This window comes from Saccoglossus kowalevskii, chromosome 3, assembly GCF_978046115.1.
Source record: "Saccoglossus kowalevskii chromosome 3, keSacKowa6.1, whole genome shotgun sequence".
Lineage (NCBI taxonomy): Eukaryota > Metazoa > Hemichordata > Enteropneusta > Harrimaniidae > Saccoglossus > Saccoglossus kowalevskii.
In genome coordinates this window covers 13,482,473-13,505,172 of record NC_140643.1, presented here as the reverse complement: position 1 = coordinate 13,505,172, position 22,700 = coordinate 13,482,473, and the positions used below count along the sequence as shown (strand labels likewise).

General features: G+C 37.3%; 1 protein-coding gene across 3 annotated transcripts in view; it reads right to left on the bottom strand.

The window, feature by feature from the left end:
- Positions 1–7,623: 7,623 nt before the first annotated feature.
- Positions 7,624–22,700, bottom strand: part of LOC102800650 (helicase ARIP4-like) — a 30,978-nt gene continuing 15,901 nt past the window's right edge. For all 3 annotated transcript variants that reach the window (XM_085496781.1, XM_085496779.1, XM_085496780.1), the window contains exons 8-19: positions 20,830–20,944; positions 20,313–20,475; positions 18,886–19,128; positions 17,901–18,158; positions 17,437–17,555; positions 16,090–16,208; positions 15,369–15,468; positions 14,958–15,163; positions 14,144–14,319; positions 13,714–13,919; positions 12,933–13,111; positions 7,624–12,310 (exon numbers count right to left, since the gene is read on the bottom strand). In XM_085496781.1, the coding sequence (XP_085352907.1) occupies positions 10,971–12,310; positions 12,933–13,111; positions 13,714–13,919; positions 14,144–14,319; positions 14,958–15,163; positions 15,369–15,468; positions 16,090–16,208; positions 17,437–17,555; positions 17,901–18,158; positions 18,886–19,128; positions 20,313–20,475; positions 20,830–20,944 (3,224 nt within the window). In that variant the 3' untranslated portion in view covers positions 7,624–10,970. The remainder of the gene's footprint in view (positions 12,311–12,932; positions 13,112–13,713; positions 13,920–14,143; positions 14,320–14,957; positions 15,164–15,368; positions 15,469–16,089; positions 16,209–17,436; positions 17,556–17,900; positions 18,159–18,885; positions 19,129–20,312; positions 20,476–20,829; positions 20,945–22,700) is intronic.

Genomic DNA, 22,700 nt, shown 5'->3' with positions numbered 1-22,700 from the left:
CTCTCTTAGGTTTGTTCATTTCATGTTGATATCTTCAATTCTCTGATTTTGGTGAAAATTGTTGTCATTTTTGGTAAAAAGTGATATTTTCGATTTCTTGTTAAAAACCGCAAGTGCAATTGCTTTGACATTACATATATAGATACTACATGTAGACCTTTCTCAGATTTGTTCATTTCGTGATGATATCTTCAATTCTCTAATTTTGGTGAATATTTTTATCATTTTTGAAAGAAAGTGGTATTTTTGACTTCTTGTTAAAAAGTGTAAGTGCGATTGCTTTGATACTATACATATTGTTCATTTTCTAATGATGTCTTCAGTTCTTTAATTGAAATGTGCATTGATAACAGCAAAGCTATCGCACTCAGCCGATAGGCTGCTTGTTATATTCTCGGTTTTAAATTCAATTGGTTTACTTTGTGTTACGTTGGTAAGTTATTCCACATAACATTTTTGAACTATTTTACCATTTTAGAGAAGGGGTCCTAGGCCATTCCCCACCCACAGACAAACACATCCACACCCTTGATCCATTACGGCAAAATGTACACAAAAAAGACAAGACTGTACGTAACTTAGCATTATTGTCCACGCATTTTAAGGTAGAATGCTACTCACGAGCTTTTTCGCTCTTCACAGATGTTAGCGCACATAAAAGTGACACAATTTCATGTCGAAATCTGTCTACAATTATTCATTTTAGTATTAGTCAATTATGTAATTTTATTTCTGTACAGGGCCACACCACATCGTATAAAATGTAATGGGTAGAACAGTGCATATCACGTTTTAAAAACAATACAACATCCATGTAAACATATGGTACTAAGTTAAGCTGGATTCATATTTATCTCGTCGCTTGAAAACTTACAGATACAGAGCTATATGATATATGGTGTGGCAGTTTGTGTAGCGACGAAGTAAGCCCAGACTGTCAGTATTTGCATAATTGCATAAAATTATTGACAAAAGATCAGCCCTTAGATCATTATAAAATGGACATATAAAAACAAAGTGAATTTCAATTGTCTACCATGCTAAATTCAAACGTATCACTGCAAAAACTAGAAAATTTATTGATCAAACTGTATTTTGGGGGGCCGACCTAATTCAACATTATGTTATAGTTATATATATATTTTAGTCTATAATTGCTTGCCAATGAATCTTCCAGGTTGTAATACTACATTGATTTTTCCGAAAGTACACAGCCTGGATGATTGTGAAATTGGGGCATGCCATTCTTGCTGACAACAATTTTTTTATTCTTTGAAATTCTTCCCTAGGAAATTTGCAGTATCTGCAACTTGTTTTTCAAACCAGACAATGCCGAAACCATATTTGAACAGACAATTTTTATGTGGGTATCCCAAGTAAGTCTGCCGGTCTTGTCTAATCGTTTAAGCATGATATAACATGTTTTGGGGTTCCAGCCATTTATTATTTAATTTTAACCAATATAAGATACAACACTTGAAATAACCACAGCATAATGGCAGCCTTCCACATTCGTCCAACATCGCTACATTGTTTGTACAACTATTAATGCTAAGTATATATATATGCAAGATGTTGTCTGTACCCTCTCGATTTCCGAATTTTGGTACCCCCATATCGCTACTATAAGAAATAGCTGGCACAATGATTGCATCAAACAAATTAATTGCACTAACCAATGGCATACTACAAAGTTTCTTGCAGTACGTAAATTTGTTGGTTTACTGTAAATCTGTTTTTAGAGGGCGGTAAAATAATATGCATATACCGATAGTAGCAGTTTAGCAGCGGTCTCAATAAACGTCAATGACTACATCTCCTTTTTATGAACCCACTAAAAATTTTCTAAGACATCCAAAAAAACGTGTAAAAAAATATGTTTGAAAAATATAATTTATCGCATAGTTTCAGTGCTGAAGCAACACTGTGGGATAAATTTTTGGCTGCAAGAAGCTCTTCGACCTATACAACTCGTGATGATAAATCTTCATCATTTTTTAAATGATGTTTTCAATCTTCAGCTGTACACTATTGCCAATAACACAGGCTACACGTACTAATACAATAAGTTGACTACATTTGGCTGATACACTTGGAATAAAACAGTATATATGCCATCATTAACTTGAAGAATACAAAACTAATGAACCAATATGAAAGTACAGTGTGGTGTTGCCGTCTCAGTCCCATTCGAACCCCACACTTTACTAACTGAGCGAACACTACCACAAGACAAACGGACCTATTCAGAACCACCACATCCTTCAGAGAGTGACTACCATTACATTATTGTTTCAATATTGCTTTAATCAGCTGCATGAACGCGATCTTCATTACACCACCGCGGAATCACCGAATAAAAGCTTGCCCATTTATAACAACCTGTTTTGATTGGCTGCTGTTGAACTGACACGACGTAACTTCACGATTGACATTTAAAGCTCGTTGCCACCTAAATGCTCATTACTGTGCAATTTCAACCGAGTCAAGTGATTTAAACAATGCTGATTATTTTAATTATTACTGTTTGTTTTATTATTTTCTAATCTACGATCATAAATCTATTCACTTCCAAAATTTAGGGGGTTCGACCGAACCCCCCGAACCCCCTCAAACAACGGGCCTGAAGTGTATATTAGTCCAGTCATTCTAGCAAGGGGGGGGGGGGCTAACCCGTCACAAATCGCAACAGAAATAATTTCTTCACAGAGCTTTCCGGAAAGGTTAAATAGATTGATATATTAAAAGTCTAGGAAAATCTTCCAAAATATACCTAATTTGCATATATTCAAAATGGCCATTTTGCACATTTTTACAACATGGAAATATAACTATTTGAACATATCTTTAATTATAGATGTGGTATTGTAAAAATTCATGATGCTATAGTACTTTTTTGAGTCGGAGAATGTGTGAGAGTGCCAAATGTGTTGATTGGGTAGATGAAAATTAGCATAAATCCAATATGGCCGGGATAATATAATTATTTAATGTATCTTCTCTTCTATGTGGCATAAGTAATAAGTTTAAGATGCTAGAATATTTTAAACAGAATCGTACAGTACAGAAAAGATGTAAATAAATAAATGGTTTCCTGGGTAGACGGATGCTTAATCTGCATAAATCCAACATGGCCGTCACACCTAAAAGAAAAACTAGAGGAATGAAACACCTTGGTTGGATCTACAAATCTGCTATACTATAAACATAATAGACCATTTAAACGTAAATTTTCAACTTACAAACTATATTTTTGAATTAACAAACTGTATTAAATAAAATTTGTCCAAAAGTTTATTGTTTGATTAATGTAACTGCTAATCTTCATTCGATATCTGAACTACATTTGTGCATCCAGATTCTCAACATTGACCAGAAACTGCAGAACATTCAAGGTTGTGCTTTCTGCAGGTACATCTGAGACTGCGACAGTCTGTGGAGCAGTTGCATCTCACTATCGTCAACAGAAATTCAGGTGCATCCTCCTTGTCAGTCATTACAGGAATTACGATCAGTTGTGGATCGCGTCCCGAGATATGCTTCCTGGCGAGAAACCCGATTCAGAAATCTGAGTGAGTCAACTGAGAGCCTTCATGTGTGTAAGTGGTACACTGCTGGGCTCAAGGCAGTGCGCCGTTTTGTTGGGACAGCAGATCCGGAAGTCCGGAAGCACCCCTGGTGTTTCGGTAACATTCAAACAGTAATGGAAACTAGACCTTGCTTGGCCCGTTGGGCGCCACCTGCATCAAAGTGCAGATGCGCTCCTGTTGAAGTTTCTCCAGTACCCAGTGAACAGCAGGAGTCGGGAGCTTGGCGTTCCGGGGTGTGATGATTAGGTCTAACCTTGGACTGTCCCACCACCTAAACAGTCTGGGAGCTACCCATTGGGGGTTCTGGGGGTGGAGCCGCCACAAGAGGGCATCTGCTTGACTGTTCCTTGCGCCTGGAAGGTGGTGTGCGGCTAGCTTCACATTGTATTCCTGGTGCCAAAGGGGAATTTTCTCTGCTAGGACTGACAATGATAGGGATCTGGTCCCCCCTTCTTGAGACCACCTCTGTGTTGTCCGTGCGAAGCAAGACTCTGTGGTCTCGAACTATGGGTAGAAATTGAAGTAGTGCTAAGCTCACTTCTTTCAGTTCGAGCCAGTTGATATGGCAGTCCTGAATCTAATGCAGGGACCATATTTTCCATTGGGCTTGTTTGTCCAATAGGTGTGTTCCCCAACAGGGAGGGAGGCATTCGGTTCCAGAGTCATAGCCGTGGCGAGTGGGTCCAAGGGGACCCCTGCCTGAGGTTGCCAATTGCCGACCACCAGGGCAAGGCATCCCTCGCTTGGTCTGAGAGTGTTACTCGCCTCTCCAGTTCCTGTAAGAGAACCCGGTGTTGCAACAATAGTACACTGTAATGGGCGGCTGCGTAGCGTGGCCTGGGGAAACTACCCTGCGAACCGCTGACATCATTCTGATGATTCGCATTAGTTCTCGGAGGGACACAAAGAAAAAGCTGACTAGGTGTTTGGCTAGGTCATTTAGGCAACGGGCCTGCGGCGACCGTACCAAGCCCACCTCCATGTCAAACTCCCTGGCCAGGAACACCAACTGTTGTGTTGGCTGAGAATGGGAGATGCTCGATTTACTAGGAAACACAACTGGTCTAGAAAATCTGGTGTTAGCCTTACTGTTTGACTAACCACCCCTTGTTGGGTTGTGTAGCAACCAGCCATCTAGGTACACGTTGATGTGTACCGATGTGATGTGTACCGGCGCAGCAGTAGCACCACCTGTTTCCACACTCTAGTGAATACATATAGAACCGTGCAAAATCTGAAGAGCACCCCTCACTCGACTACTTGGTCAAACTAGGCGAATCAAGGGAGTCGCTGACTTACTGGGTGTACCGGTATGTGCGGGTAAGTATCGCTCAAATCTAGTGGGCTAACCAGTAGAAACGGACAATAATATGGTGCTCGGCGTTTCCAGGAAGCTCATACTGATTTAGTCTGCTTAAGTCCAGATCGGGGCACAGCCACCTGTAGTCTCAGTTGTAGTCTTTGGAACCACCAATACTGGACATAACGCCGGGTACCCTATACTGTGTATAACGCTCTTTGTAAGCAAACTGTCTACCTCCTGTCGGATTGCTCCCGCTTTGCGGGGGTCCCCTGGTAGTGCCCCGGATGGGGGCTGATGCCAGGTGGTGGAGATTGCAGCGGGATCTTGTAACCATGTATCGCCACCTGGAGAATCCTGGGGTTGGTTATGAACTGCCTCTGACCCAGAAAACACCGGCGCAATCAGTGCAACAGAGATGTGTGGGTTCGGCGGTTCCACATCGGGGTGATATATGCTCCGCCAAAGTGAGACCTCGCAAAGCCTGTAGACTCTGCCCATCACCCTTGTCGCAAGCGGAAGCATCAAACCTGCTTCCCATGCGAGCTGGGTAGGCGACCCCGGAGAAAGAGGGGGGTACCACCTGGTCCCTTCTTCCTGGGGGGTGCGTCGCCACTCTTCCCTCTCCTGGAAGAGCTGGGACGCTTGTCTCTTGGCTACTTCTGACTACTGGAGGCCGACTTTGGTCATTACGTTTTCTTAGCTTGAGGTCCTTACCGCTTGCCCTTGGCAGAAGCCAAACTGGCTCGTGGGTCTCACCTGTACCAACTGGTCAGTGGGATCCCAAAGCACTGAGACTGCTCCTTCCATCCTCAAAAAAGAAGAGGATGCGGAAGGTCCAGCCTGCATAACTGAGGCGGTGGTGCACCCAGTGAAAACAGCCAAAATCGCATTCCGCTGTACAGAGGCAGCCCCTGCCACGAGAGCCAGATGACACTGCAGGATATCCCGCTTAGCCGTGTGGTGTCCCACCAATGGCTGTGTCTGCTGGTCTAGGAGGCTGGTGCGTTTGCCATTGAGACTTCAGAGTGCTGGCGGCACAAAACAATTTGTTCCAGTGGGCTGGCCGCAACTCCAAGGTTGAGGGTCGCCACTCTGCACACAGTGCATGTTTTGTTTCTGACTAACCAGTGGAAATATTCCATGAATGCAACCACCCCCTTTGCCTGTCCCACCGAACGATTGGGGCACGAGATTTGACTCCAGATTCTGCTGGCTCTGGTCTCAAACACCGCTTGATCCAGCGGGAAAAGGTTGAGCATAAAATTGACCTACTCTACACGGGGGACAAGGTCTGCCCATCACCACCGTCTGTTCCCAGCACTCGGCGAGATCCAAAGCAATACCGAATTCAGGACTCTGGATCCCGGAAGTGACAGTCCTACCGAGAGTGACTGTTTCAGGATCGAGGGAGGGGTGGGGATGGTTGGTGGTAGGGTGTTGAACATTGGGTCACTAGGATCGATGTTCCCCCCTCACCCTATGGCGTGGAATATATGCAAATTAGGTACATTTCGGAAGCCTAGATTTTCCTAGACTTTTAGTGTGTCAATCTAGTCACCTCCCCGGGATGCAAGAAAATATTTCTGTTGCAATTTGTGATGGGTCAAACCATAAATTGACTGGACTATCTAGACTGATTCACTAGACCTTCATAGATTTTTCAAAGTCTCATAATAATAAACGGCATGTCTACCACAAATGTGACAAGTGAAATAAAATATGTATTCGTAAAATTAGGATTTTCATGTCCTCTGTATTTATAAATGCACTGTTCCCATTTTATCAAAAATATATTTTGGCACCAAATCATTTCTTTTCATACATTGTTCTATAAAATCTTCAACTCATAATGACAGTGACATAAAACACTCCATTTTCAAATATTCCTTTGAGACAGTTAGGATTTAGGTAAAAAACATCGCAAATTGGTTTGAGTAGGCAATTTTCACTCAGAGAATAATAAATCATTGGAACTCACAACCTGACAATATTACTACAGTTTTTTTTAAATTGGCCAATGACTGTTTTTGGCAAATAGATTTATAAACTATGTTTTGGACTGGAATTACTCACAGACATTGCATTTTCCAAGCATTGACCGATTCTGGATCCTCAACCACGGCAATAATCAGTCGAGGCTTGAAAATTGTGCATATTCACCCAGTATATCTGAACTGACACTGATTTGAAGACCAAAGCTTGAAAATAGGTTTTCAGTACCATTTTTAATCAAAAAAAATTCTCAATTAAATTGAAGTTATTCACACATGTAATTTGATTGCTGATGTATATTAGATTCAAGGTTTTGTAAACCTATATTTTACTAATTAAACAACAATAATTTGATTAGGATGTACAGTGCCTAGTTGTTTTCTTGGAGCTTATCACACCACAAAACAAATCATTCAGAATCAATGTGTAATAATCACTGTTTCTATGTACCCTACTTTGAATGAGTATTATGAGATCCGAAAGGAAGGAGCGAGAAATGTTGATAAAATGTTTTGTTTGCTCTGTCATGGTGGCCAAAAGGTTATAGATACTACTTAAGAGTTATTTGGAATGAGATAGTCTGTAGTCCATACTCTTTGCAAGTAAAATTTTGTTGTTAATGTTATCTGAAATTTCTCATTGACAGAATGGTTTAATTATATGAATCAATGCGATACTTCAAGTGTCCAAAGAGTAAAGGTTAAAGATGGCATATAAATCAAATCAAAACAGACACAGTTTTTGAAATAATTTCTATTTAATAATAATTTCAAGACAATACATGTACACACAAATATTGAACACAATTCTATTAATAAAAAGGACAAATATTAGGGATAAACATTTGTTAAGGGTTCACCTCATGCAACCATCATTAAAAAAAGTAATTCTCGGACTTGGCTAATACACATATAGAGTATTGTGATCATGTAAATGCTTTGTGAATTCCATGCATTAAGGTACAAGGGGAAAATGAGTTAAAAATTGATCAGTGATTCAGACATTCTCTAAAAGTTACCGGGCATGCTACTATAGCAAACTATATATTTTCTGAAAGCTTAGATATATGCAAATAGGGTAGTGCATGTGCTGTGACAATGTTTGTCTAAGGGATTGCCTGACAGCCAATTTCATAGATCAAAGAAATCTAAAGATCATTTCACCCTTAGCAAAGTTTTCAGCTTTGTTTTTTTTTTGTTTTGTACAAGAAACGTGACTTTTTGATCTCTGTGTTAAGTAAAAATCAGTGATTTTAATTATTGGAAGAGTAAAATATTTGCCAGTCAGGAAATCCCTCAGAAAAACATTTCCCCCACAAATTTTTGTGCAACATTATGCACATTTGTACTCATTTTTCTTTATTTTATTTTTAACTGGACAGAATTTTCCATTCTTTTCAGGTCTTGATCAACATTTTAAAGAAAATTAGGAGTTCATTTTGTAAAAGATGACAGAAGAATCACCGACATTCAAATGGTTAATTAACACTGACAGAAATGATTTATAAAGCATGATATACAAATGCAAAAATGCAAAAGCAACATTTGAATTTACTTGCCAAATATGCAATTAGCGAATGCAGAGTCCTCCATTACAGTATACAAGGATGGTACATTAACATAATGATAATTATGCTCAGATTAACCACAGTCCTCCTATAGAGGATAGAGGGACTGTGGATTAACATGCCATTTCAGTGATAGATCTAGAACAAGATTTGAGGGTGAATAAAAATGCAGAGTTGGATTCTATCTTTAGATTACAGAATTGTTCTGAAATTCCACATGACTATATAGTTTAACATTAAGATAATGCTGATATTTAAAAGGTACCTTTTCAATCATTCAGAATAGATGTCCACAGTTATTTTGAATTGTTAAACTGAGAGAAAAAAAATATAATATGAACATCTCATGCATGTCTAATAGTGAAGAAATGGTACCATACTTAAAAAGGAATTAACGTACAGTTTTTGCATTGGAAGCACGTCTTTTTATATTTTACAGAAACATATAGTACATTTATTCAAACCACAATAACATTGCATAATATTAACACATGAAGTATGAACCAAATTTTCAAATGATGTGAATCAGTCAACAGAAGAGAAAAGTTGTGATTTTATACAGGAATTGGTTTATAACATCTCACGGAGAGAATGTTTTAAAAATGAAAGTGGAAGTAGAAATAAAAAAATAGTTAAAGAAATAACACAATGTTAATTATTGCAAATATATTTGATTACATGGTGTTGCATCATGGGATTGCTAGAATCACTGTCCCTCTGCTAAGTATAATGAGATTACAAATGGCAGTAGTGTAATTTCATTATGAGCAAAGTATGTTCTCATCATTTTTAATTTTTTATCATTATTGAAGTTTGTTAATTGTAAAAACAGATTTTAATTTTTACTTTCTATGTACTCATGAATATTAATTGAAGTTTAGTAGTATCATGGACTGTGGTGTTTCATTAACCAATGCTGCTTAATATAAAAAAAAAACGTCTGTATATAACTAACTCTTTCATTGACGAACTAATACAAATATTGTTAACAACAACAAAGGTACAATTTCAAATATTAAAAAGTACAGATATCAGTCTTGATGAGATTCACGCATCACAGACTTGGAAATTCTAAATACAAATACAATAGAATAAATACAATCCTATGGTAAAAATAAAAAAAAATGAATAAAAAGAAGTCAAAGTTATGTTCAACTAGTGATGTCATTTACACAAAACATAATTTACAATAATACATGGAATGGATATAAACACTCTTCAGTACAAAAAAAAACAATCATTGCACATATAAATTTCTTTTTATAAGAGGTATTTATTTTGATCACAGTTATTCAATATAAAATATTTGGAATCTTATATTTTTCTGCTTGCTTAAACATCACGAAACATGAATATTCATGATCCAAGTGAAAAAAAAAACTGAAAACAATCTTATATATTTTAAAAGCAGCAATTTTAACTTTAAGTTTTTTATTATGGAAAAAATACAGTATTCCCTTTATGTTAATAAATCCAAAGAGCAGATATTTAGTTGTTAGTATGATACAACAACCCTAGTACATGATTCAACAGCACAACAACTTTTGATGGCAAATTATTTCCATTCAAGTATGAACAAAAAAAACTCAAACCATTGAGTACCATAATCTTGTCAAAATGTTGGTGTAACATTGTGCCTATTTTTATATATTTTCTCTTTACATTTTTGATAATTTTGAATCAAATGAAAATAATTTCCTATTAGCTTGAAGGTCTTGATTAAAATTTGAGAAAAAATACAAAAAGTATGATGCAGCTTTTTGTTGTCAAAGATGAAAAAAGTTGACATTGGTGCTCAAAAGTGGAAAATACCTGAAGTACCTGAATCATGAAAGATTTACTTTACAGTGGATTTTTGTCAGAATACGGCTTGAGGTTTGTATATGATTACATTTTATAATTGAGACCAATGTGAACAAAAAAATGACCTAAAACATGAAAGATTGTTCAAAGCTTCAAACTAATGTCACTTTCAGTTTAGAGGGATCTCTTGAAGCACATAACCTTAGGATATTGACAATGATGAAACTGACATTTTTGTAATCCAGTGATATCAAAGCACTTATTCATCAAAAAACAAAATGTGTCAACAATTTAACCTCACATATACACACACACTGATACAGTGTATGCATGTTGAGCAAATAAATTCAACTGGGTTAAAACAAATAAAACAGGTTGAAAATATAATATCAACACACTCTTAGCATGCTTCCATGATCACATGGCTACTGATAATAATCGTGGAATCTATTTATGTAATAAAAAAAAAGTGAATCTTATAAAATGCATAGCAGAAATCTCACAAACACTATTCTGATGTCCAACTGAAACAACCCCCATGAAATTGATCAAATTTCCTAGATTCAAACAGGCATGAATATTCCTGATAATTTAGATTTAGATAAATTTCTTGACATACATGTATTTACAAAGTTCTCTTGTGGCACAATTATCCATGTTCTCATAAAAAAAAACACAAAGAAAAACAAAGTGATTTATTTGGCTATTTTAGCAATTAGATGTCCCAGTCACTCGGCAAGTTGATAACGGCCGCATGCTTCTCCTCACTAGTAGGGCTGTTATCATCTGTGGATCTATTGACAGCGTTTTTATCACCCGGTGAACTGTCAATATCTCCCACCGACTGCATGCTGTTGCTAAGCCAGTTCGACTGCGTGAAATTGATCAAGTTGGAGAGATCTCCCATGTCATCAAAGTTAAGATTTGAAGAGCTTGATCTACTGCTATTGCTTGAACCTTGGTTACTGCTATCATCAAGACCAGGCAGCTGACTGTCTATTGTAGATTCCGATGGCACAGCAGGCATGTTTGGTTTTGAAGTTTCTGCGGATGACTTACTGCTGGGTGGGCTTTCCACTGGCGTATTTGTTGCACATTTCTTTGATGACGTAACTCCACTATGTACCTCGCTAGGATCAACAACGGATGGATATGGCAAGCCTGGTAAGTAGCTACTTGGGTTGTGAAGAAGTGGGTTCATGAGCATTGATGATGAATTAATCAAAGGGTTTACAGGATTCTGAACAACGGTCGAGCCAGCTGCGAGTGCCGACAGACTACTGACTGGGAAATATGATAACGGTGGTGCTGGTGGCAATGGAACATTTAAACCCGGGTAGTTCATCATTGAGAAAGGCGATGCCATAGATGACGGGTAAGGAAACCCTGGGAAAAGTAGACTCTGACTGGCAGTTCTAAGCAGTGCAGAATCAGAATGCTCAGATGATGTACTCTTGCTGTGATTGGCACTTGTATCTGAACTAGTGCATGTAACAGTTGTCGCTAGTGGAGGAATAGATAATGAAGGCGTGCTGCTTTCAGTCTTTGTTCTACCGTCACTGTTCAATGACTTGATTGATTTCGCTAAGTCACTTGAAGAAGAAGAAGACGAAGATTGTGTGTTCAGAATATACGGAGAAAACCTCCGACTACTCTTGTTTGCTTTCAGTATCTGATCCCCATCACCAATAGAACTATCAGTTTTGAGTTGAGTATTTGTTGTTGAACTGTTAGAAGCCTCCTGCATTTTGATTTTGCCTTTATCCATGATATTAGGACGCTGATTCACAGCAGGCAAACTCTGTTGCTGTTGGTTACTCAAATCAATTGGTATACTGCTATCCTTACTACCCCCAGTTAAAGAGAATGGCATAGATGCACTACTGCTATCTTCAGCAGAGTTACCTGAAGCACCTGGCCGCACAGCAAATATTTTACCTTCATGGTTACGAATATACATGCCTTTCTGTGTGCGTATAATGTTAATTGTTTCCCCTGCGTTGATCATTGGTGTCGTCGTTGAGGTCATGGTGTTGCAGCCAGGGAGGTAAATTGCTAATGATAAAAAATATAGTAATATTAATACAGGCATGGTTTAGCTAGTAATGCATCACAGGCAAAAAGACAAATGTACAACTTGAAACTATTTGATCAATGAAACCCATTTTGACAAAAAATGTCACGCACAGATCAGCACTAATCATGCGATCTCTTGTGACAACATTACTCAAAATCAGTTTTATTAACTGGGACACAGGCAACACCATTCAACAGATTCTGAATTTTTTCCCAACCAGTCACTGTGCAGTCATACGAGTGCAAGACCTAAATTAGTTAGTTGTCTAATATGCGTAATTTTAGAAATATTGAACAATTTTCAGGTTCTCCATCACGTAATTTTTTGGTCTGATGGAGTCATCAAATCCACCATTTTGTTCATCCTACAATGATGTTCGTAGCACCATTTCTTGCCAAGTGAGTGTTTAATTTGAAGTTTTATAAAAGTTCATTTTTAATTTGTGTATGCTTGAGCTAATGATAATAGGAATCAACTTTAAACACAGCCACAAGTTGCCAATCATTAAAACAGAATATTAAATGCAACAGAAGGCTGACAATTGTCTAATGTAGCAGTACTATAGTCTAATTCCTTTCTGAAAACAAAGCAATGACGTACCTGTTGTAGTTACAATCTTCTGCACTGTGACGCCAGCTTGTTTGAGGTTCAACAACCTCTGTCTGACATGATCACTAACTGGCGGTTTGCTAGATGGTTGCATAGGTATGGGCGTTGACTGCATGGGTCTTACACTGGCTACTGGGCGGTTCCCAGATGGCATATGTGTAATAGGAAATCTGGAGAATACAAATATAAATTTATTATTGCTTTTTATACACTCAAACTTCTTGTATTATGTGAGAGAGACTGTTAAAAGGCAGAAAATCATCATAAAAGTGGCATTATTATTATTTTGTTGATGATGAAATATGGCACAAATTACATTTTCTAAATTTGTTGTTTTTATTTTACCTTTTCCCCATGCAACCCAAAATCATGCAAGTTCAGATTGGAGATAATTGTACCCTGTTGTTATTATTTCTTCTTTCTTTAATCAAAATGTTTTATCAATTCATCTTTATTTAAAATTTCAATGGTTTTCTCTTATATCAAGGTTAATTTGTGATTAAACAGAGTTGAGAATTTATAGTGATTAAAAAAATTGAATTAAATAGTATTAAGATTGTTTGGTCAAAATCTTCATTTCATTGGAAATAAGCAGTTACTAAGTAACTGTATACCATTAAATTCACCAAATTCCACAAATTAGAGGAAATTGCTGTGACCAAATGACTATAAAATTTTGAGAATTTCAACAATTTTCAAAAATTCCTCTCAGACGAAAATGTGGGTTTACAGTGCTTTGTATTGACTCATTGACAACCCTGTATTTACTTACTTTGAGAATGTTGGAGCTGCTAATGGAACAGGAACTGATTGTGAAGAGGGCAATGATCGAGGATAGTAGGATGAATAGGACGGCCGTGAATAACTAATACTCATTTTCTTCTCATCCTCGTAACTTTTCTTGGCAGCTTTCTTTTCGGCTCGTGTCAGTTTCATTTCTTTTCTATCTATCAAAAGTGACTCATGTGCAAATGGCTCCTGAAAGAGGTTGGAACGGTCAGAGGTCAGTGTATGGAATCCTGGGAAATCACAAAGCATTTAAGTTTAAACCTTGTCAGTAACAAAAACAATGTACTGAAAAAGAGGAGAAAAAAGAAAACCAAGCCTGTGCAAAAATAAATTGCACATAAACTGCACAAAAATGATCCACTTCCCAGGGACAATACATTTAAACCATTGAATATGAATATAGCATTGGGTACCTTTGATAAGAGTCGACTGTGATTCTTACAGATATCTTTCAGTGCCCTGTCTTCATATTTATCAACATGGTGACTGAAATCTTCATATGGCATGTCATTCTCGTCATATTCTAGCAACGACTCAACTTCTTTCTTGGTTAAATTCACGTTGGGATTAAGCTCATCAATTACTCGATCTATGGGAGAAAATAAAAACAGAATTCCTTGTTACATACCACAAAATGTAATGTAGCACTGAAATTGATAAAATCCCCTTATTATAATATTTTGTTGTACTCAATGTGTTTATAAATTCATAGATTAGCCAGCAAAACTATGAATTCTATTTTAATTTCACATTCTGATGTGGATTCAATTTAGTGTAATTCAGTTTGAATATAAGCGAAAATTGAAATCGGTCAGTAAAAAAGCCATGTGTTTTCTGTATTTCTGAATAACCTACTGTAACAATTGCAAATGAACATTCCACTGATATCATTACGGCTGTAGAGCTGAAAGTTACCAATTAGTTAATGGAATATAACATTTGTGATGGAACTTTGTACTCCTGAATACAGTATAAAATAAACATAATTTAACAGTGAAATCTTTGAGGAGAAAAGATAGACATATACAGCATTTGCTTTATTAGAAGTGCATTTCCTCATTTTTAATAAATTGCATTTTATTATATACAGGACTTTTTTTGACCATAAACATACCTCTATCATTTCCAATAGCGTGTGTGTAACTAAGAAGGCAGATGTGGTATTTTGCCTATATGCGAACCCATTTCAATTATGCACACATGCTAAAAATATGGTATTATTCTCACCTGACATTCCCTGTTTTGAAATTTGTCGATCAAAGATTTTCTTTTCTAATGTGTTATCAGATACAAATCTATAAACGTTACATTTCCTGTATTGTCCATATCGGTAGACACGACACACAGCCTGCGCATCATGACATGGATTCCATGACGCATCAAAAATGACCACGTTGTTTGCACCCACCAGATTCACACCAAGACAACCAGCCCTGAAAAACAATTATTTTGAAGTCCAGTTTCATTACATGTGAATAAATTTGAAAAAGACAATAAATACAATTTTTGTTCGCTTTAATTTAAAAGTGACATTACTTTGTAGATTCTGATGAATAGCCTCAGAACAGCACCCTCTTCAGGCGACCTTTGATAGGTATGTCCTTTTGCTTTAGGTCAGATAATGTTTGTGATTCTTACCTCGTCGACAGCAAAAATAACCAGACTTTAGTATTTGCTGAAGAATTGAAACGAGAGATCATCTTTTCCCTTTCAGAGGCAGCGCTGCTACCATCAAGTCCTGGAATAAAAAAACCAGTGTTCTTCATTTCATCTATGGAAAATATTAACTCGCAGGTATTGTGATTCCATACACGTTACGTTAGACAAAAAAAAATTGTAAACTGTATTCACAAATGATTTACAATAATTTTTCTTAGTTAGTGCACAAATGAATTTAACGAGAAAACACACTGCATGCTGGGAAACCACGAGGGGAGGGGGTTAACATATGTAATGCAACTCTGTGATTGCCACTTTTTTTCCGCCGAAAGTTTGGTTTCAGCATTTTGCACATTTTACTAACATTTCTGTAACATTTTTTCGTTAATTTTGAATCAATATATTAATTTTTTCAAATTCTAATTTTTCAACAACAATTTTGAAAGCAATATGTGAAAAGTGATTTTGGCATTCCAAGGGTAAAAGGTCAATAAGATATGTTTCACTAAATTGCCCTAGATGCTAGATAAATACTGTAGAGACAATCAATTTCTCCGTTTCATAGTCTCTGACACTTCATGGATGTAACCATCAGACACCACATGTCATTTTTTACCTTCTCAGTGAGAATTCAAGTGATTCTACTGTAACAGTAGGAAGCAGATTTTTTAGTGAAATAAAATACTGTAGATGTACTTACGAAAGTATGATTTATTTTTTACCCATTCAGTGGGCATATCAGGAGGCGCATTCTCCACTTCTGGGATTGGATGCTTTGATAAAAAATTCTCTATCAGGGTCAACGTGAACAAACTTTGGCTGAAATGAAAAACAAAATATTATGTTAGACAACAAAATTAAACAAGCAGCCTGTAGGCTGAGATAGCTCCGCTGTTAGCAATGCACATTTCAAATAAAGATATCATTAGAAAATGAATAATATGTATAGTATCAGAGCAATGGGACTTGCTGTTTTCAACAAGAATTCAAAAATATCACTTTTCACCAAAAATAATCATCAAAATTAGAGAATTAAAGATATCATTACAAAATGAACAAATCTGAGAGAGGTCCACATGTAGTACCTTTACATGTAATATCGAAGCAATTGCACTTGCTGTTTTTAACAAGAAGTCGAAAATATCACTTTTTACCAAAAATGACAAAAATATTCACCAAAATTGGAGAATTAAAGATATCATCATGAAATGAACAAACCTGAGAGAGGTCTACCCAAGGTACATATACACCAAGTATCAAAGCATTCAGGCTTGTAGTTTTCAAGAAGAAGTCGAAAAAGTAAAACATTGACACGGACGACGACGACGGACAATCACTCATACGATGGCTGAACAGTGGTTGTTGCAGCATGATTAGTAAGGATGAGTTCAACCACTACTCTTGAGTAGCTATGCTAAAGACTTGAAGAAGAGATTCATTCACTAATGTATGCGACTTTGGGAGAGCCTTGGTTAAAATCCACAGGTGATTGTGTTCAACCAAGCTTGTTTCCAAACCTGGAATTTCAGTTCCTGACGCAAAATATGCTCACAAAGTCATGCGAGACACCATCTTGCACACAAATATTTTACACAAAACAATATTTAAAGTGAGAAAATATTGAAACAAAGTTTTTCCACCAAACAAACAGTTTTCTATTTGTTTGGGCATCACACCGACCTATTATCAGTAAAATGTAAAAATCTTTCCCCCTCCCCCTCTCTCTCTCTGATAGAGTGAATAAAATATTTGTCTGGTGAACCGGTGGGTTTCCATGAAAGTTAATTGTTCAAAAATATCAAAAGCAAGTACTAGATGCAAGGAAATAGAAGATATGCCTGGAAGACATTTCACATTTTCTACCCAAGATGGCACTTTAACTTCACTGGTGCTCTGGCATGAGGTGTATTTAATGTCCTGCAAACCTGAGTGAATCCAAACATCTGAGAACATAATTCTAAAATATTAAAACAAATTCAAACAAAAAATCAAATAGGCAGTTACAAAATTAAAATCCACTAGAATTCAGCTACACTTTCTATCTTACCTGAACACAAGTACCTTTTCTCTTCTTTTGACAGATTCATCCAAAAGATTGAAGAGCAATACCATTTTACTACTGTTCTTCAGGACACCAGGTTTATAATTCTTCATTATATCAGACGCCTGTTAAAATTTAACACCAACGTTATTATTTAAATTTGCATATTTGTCGCTCTACTTCCTATTCAAAATTAGGTTTATGCAGAGTGAAATCTGTATTGGAAGTCACATCCCTAACTGAAGCTTCGCCCATTTGTTTTGAACAATTGAGAACCAAAAAAAACCATCATTTCTCATATGTGTAGATGTATAGAATTCGCATCCCCTCTGTTGCATTATACCATTTTTATAGAATATTTTGTTAGAAATTCAAATATGTGATATTAGTCTGGAATCTTAGTCAATATGTCTCGTCAAGTTTCAGTTAAATAACAAAGTGGACTATTTTCAGAATCCCTTAAAACTTACCCAATCAAATGACAACATCTGATTGATCTTCTCCATGTATGGTAGACCTCCACCACTCGTCACATCACTCCTTGACCTACGCCCTGAACTTTCAGAGGATAATGACTTCAAACTTGTCGTTGACGAATTACGACTGATTGTGCCCGTAGATGATGCTAACGTACCATCAGGAATGTCAAGGTCAGTGTCAACTTCGGCAGCTTCTGCCTCGTTCCTACGTTGTATTGCTTCATACAACACATCAGGATGATTCCAGATCTACATCAACGAAAAAAAATGATATATTCAGTGAAAACAGAGTTCTTACAAACACATACAAAATTATCACTGTATTCTTCCCAAAATGAGGGTATATATTGCACAAGGATATAATTTAAGGAAAATAGTGTATGAATAGTCCACATTGCACACTCTCACACATTGCACACTCTCACACATTGCACACTCTCACACATTGCACACTCTCACACATTGCACACTCTCACACATTGCACACTCTCACACATTGTACACTCTCACACATTGCACACTCTCACACATTGCACACTCTCACACATTGCACACTCTCACACATTGCACACTCTCACACATTGCACACTCTCACACATTGTACACTCTCACACATTGTACACTCTCACACATTGCACACTCTCACACATTGCACACTCTCACACATTGTACACTCTCACACATTGTACACTCTCACACATTGTACACTCTCACACATTGCACACTCTCACACATTGCACACTCTCACACATTGTACACTCTCACACATTGCACACTCTCACACAATGCACACTCTCACACATTGCACACTCTCACACATTGCCGAATGCAAAATTTGATACTGACACTGATCCCACTGATGTCCTCAGTGTATGATTGTGTTAAAAAGTAAATTGAGAAGCAATCATTATTTTCAGATCTTCATTGTAGCAGTTATAGTGTTTATATTTAAAGGAGAGTGACCACAGTGGCTTACCTTACAACACATAGAGAACGCTTTGATGGGATTGGTCGAACACCATCCCGCAGCAGCATTTTCTTTGAAATATACCATAAATTTATGGTAAAGCTGATCCTGTATAGGGGTCAATCTTACAAGTAGCACATGCTCCTCTTTAGATGGCAGCGTCCTTTGCAATACTGAATGACTTCGCCTTTGTACGAAACCCAAGAGCAAATTATAGAGAACATGGGCACGATATTGCATCATTTTAATATCCTGCAAGATAAGAGAAGAAGTGCTGTTAAAATCCCCAAATAAATACTATGTATCAAGCTCAAGTGTTTTTTTCTTTAAAAGGAAAAATAGTTTGAATGGGAAACTACATGACGCTGCTCTCCACTGAGCAAAGATGAACACATTTACTGTAAACAAATTTGATGATTTAATGGTTTTCGTCGGGGAAAAAATGTTGCAAAATTTGCTGTTGAGTTTAGAACTATAGTGACATATTAACTGCTACAAAAGTTCCAGACGTTCGCCAAAAGTTCCTGACGTTTGCAAAAAGTTCCTGACGTTCGCCAAAAGTTCCAGACGCTCGCCAAAAGTTCCTGACGCTCGCCAAAAGTTCCTGACGCTCGTCAAAAGTTCCTGACGCTCGTCAAAAGTTCCTGACGTTCGCCAAAAGTTCCAGACGTTCGCCAAAAGTTCCAGACGTTCGCCAAAAGTTCCTGACGTTCGCCAAAAGTTCCTGACGTTCGCCAAAAGTTCCTGATGTTCGCCAAAAGTTCCTGACATTTGCCAAAAATTCCCAACGTTCGCCAAAAGTTCCTGACATTTGCCCAAAAGTTCCTGACGTTCGCCAAAAGTTCCTGACGTTCGCCAAAAGTTCCTGACGTTCGTCAAAAGTTCCTGACGTTCGTCAAAAGTTCCTGACGTTCGCCAACAGTTCCTGACATTTGCCAAAAGTTCCTAACGTTCGCCAAAAGTTCCTGACATTCGCCAAAAGTATCTGACGTTCGCCAAAAGTTCCTGACATTCGTCAAAATTTCCTGACGTTCACCAAAAGTTCATGACGTTCGTCAAAAGTTCGCCGAGATTCCTCACGTTCACCGCCTTTTGTCCCTCATGAAATTAAAGTGAATGACAGTATTAGGTTAGTGTTTTAATGAATGTTCAGCACTTACAATTGGGTGCATTTTTTCGACAAAACCTGCAATAAATATATTGCTATTCAGTAAATGAATATAATTTCATTCATAAATCATATTTATAAGTATGATTAAGTTACCCTATTTTTTTTTTAGTAGTACTGTGTATGTGCATATCTAAATGACAAAATAAATTAATTGTATTTTGAATTATGTGCATTTCCATTAAATACCGTAAAACTCCAAACCTTGAGTAAGGATTAGATTTATTGATAGATACATTTAAATATGAAAATTAAATAATAAAATTACCTTATATGTACTGTCCACACATTGTCCGTTCATAATGGGACGTTCAAATAAATTTGAAAACTCAGCTTTAGTACCCAGAAAGTTTGGTCTGACAAAATCCACCATACACCAGTACTCTGACAAGTTATTTTGCAGTGGGTAACCGGTCAAAACCACCCTACGTCTGTGGAGAGATTACAAAAAAAAAACAACTGTTTAGTAAGTTGTAATGGTGAATTCATTATATATGACTAGAGTCTGTTTTCTGCTGTAAAAGTCATAAATAATAGTAATTTGTGGATATTTTTGTTGCTTGACTTTGGCTAACAATGCCATGGTTAGACCTTCAACACATTGGTTGCCGACTCTGTTTTTTTCATCCATTTTTACTATCTATGCAGGATTTCAGCAGGCAAATGTGTTAATATAAAATGTATCCAATATTAGGCAGGTCTAACATGCAGTCTCTTGGGATGAACATAAATAGCATCCACTGATTATTATTTGGGTGTAGTGAAGAAGATTGGTCTGCACATACCTTGTCCGGATGTTTTTTAAAGTCTGTGAGATACTAGCTTGATTATTTTTTATTCTGTGCCCCTCATCGCACACAACCAAGTCAGGACCTGGTCTGATTAAAGCTTTTTGAATGGCTGCAAAAAAGAAACAGTGAAAGATTTATAAAATGAATGAACCAGAAATGAACACACTGAAAACCCTAGCACCATATCCAGCATAGAATACAGATTAACCACACAGAAATGAACACACTGAAAACCCTGGCACCATATCCAGCATAGAATACAGATTAACCACCCAGAAATGAACACACTGAAAACCATAGTGTCATATCCAGCATAGAGTACAGATTAACCACCCAGAAAACAGTACAGAAAACCAGTGTCATATCCAGCATAGAGTACAGATGAACCACCCAGAAATGAACACACTGAAAACCATAGTGTCATATCCAGCATAGAGTACAGATGAACCACACAGAAATGAACACACTGAAAACCATAGTGTCATATCCAGCATAGAGTACAGATGAACCACACAGAAATGAACACACTGAAAACCATAGTGTCATATCCAGCATAGAGTACAGATGAACCACACAGAAATGAACACACTGAAAACCAGTGTCATATCCAGCATAGAGTACAGATAAACCACCCAGAAATGAACACACTGAAAACCCTAGCACCATATCCAGCATAGAATACAGATTAACCACACAGAAATGAACACACTGAAAACCCTAGCACCATATCCAGCATAGAATACAGATTAACCACACAGAAATGAACACACTGAAAACCATAGTGTCATATCCAGCATAGAGTACAGATTAACCACCCAGAAATGAACACACTGAAAACCATAGTGTCATATCCAGCATAGAGTACAGATGAACCACCCAGAAATGAACACACTGAAAACCATAGTGTCATATCCAGCATAGAGTACAGATGAACCACACAGAAATGAACACACTGAAAACCATAGTGTCATATCCAGCATAGAGTACAGATGAACCACACAGAAATGAACACACTGAAAACCATAGTGTCATATCCAGCATAGAGTACAGATAAACCACCCAGAAATGAACACACTGAAAACCCTAGCACCATATCCAGCATAGAATACAGATTAACCACACAGAAATGAACACACTGAAAACCCTAGCACCATATCCAGCATAGAATACAGATTAACCACACAGAAATGAACACACTGAAAACCATAGTGTCATATCCAGCATAGAGTACAGATTAACCACCCAGAAATGAACACACTGAAAACCATAGTGTCATATCCAGCATAGAGTACAGATGAACCACCCAGAAATGAACACACTGAAAACCATAGTGTCATATCCAGCATAGAGTACAGATGAACCACACAGAAATGAACACACTGAAAACCATAGTGTCATATCCAGCATAGAGTACAGATGAACCACACAGAAATGAACACACTGAAAACCAGTGTCATATCCAGCATAGAGTACAGATAAACCACCCAGAAATGAACACACTGAAAACCATAGTGTCATATCCAGCATAGAGTACAGATGAACCACACAGAAATGAACACACTGAAAACCATAGTATCATATCCAGCATAGAGTACAGATCAACCACCCAGAAATGAACACACTGAAAACCATAGTGTCATATCCAGCATAGAGTACAGATAAACCACACAGAAATGAACACACTGAAAACCGTAGTGTCATATCCAGCATAGAGTACAGATTAACCACCCAGAAATGAACACACTGAAAACCATAGTGTCATATCCAGCATAGAGTACAGATTAACCACCCAGAAATGAACACACTGAAAACCATAGTGTCATATCCAGCATAGAGTACAGATTAACCACCCAGAAATGAACACA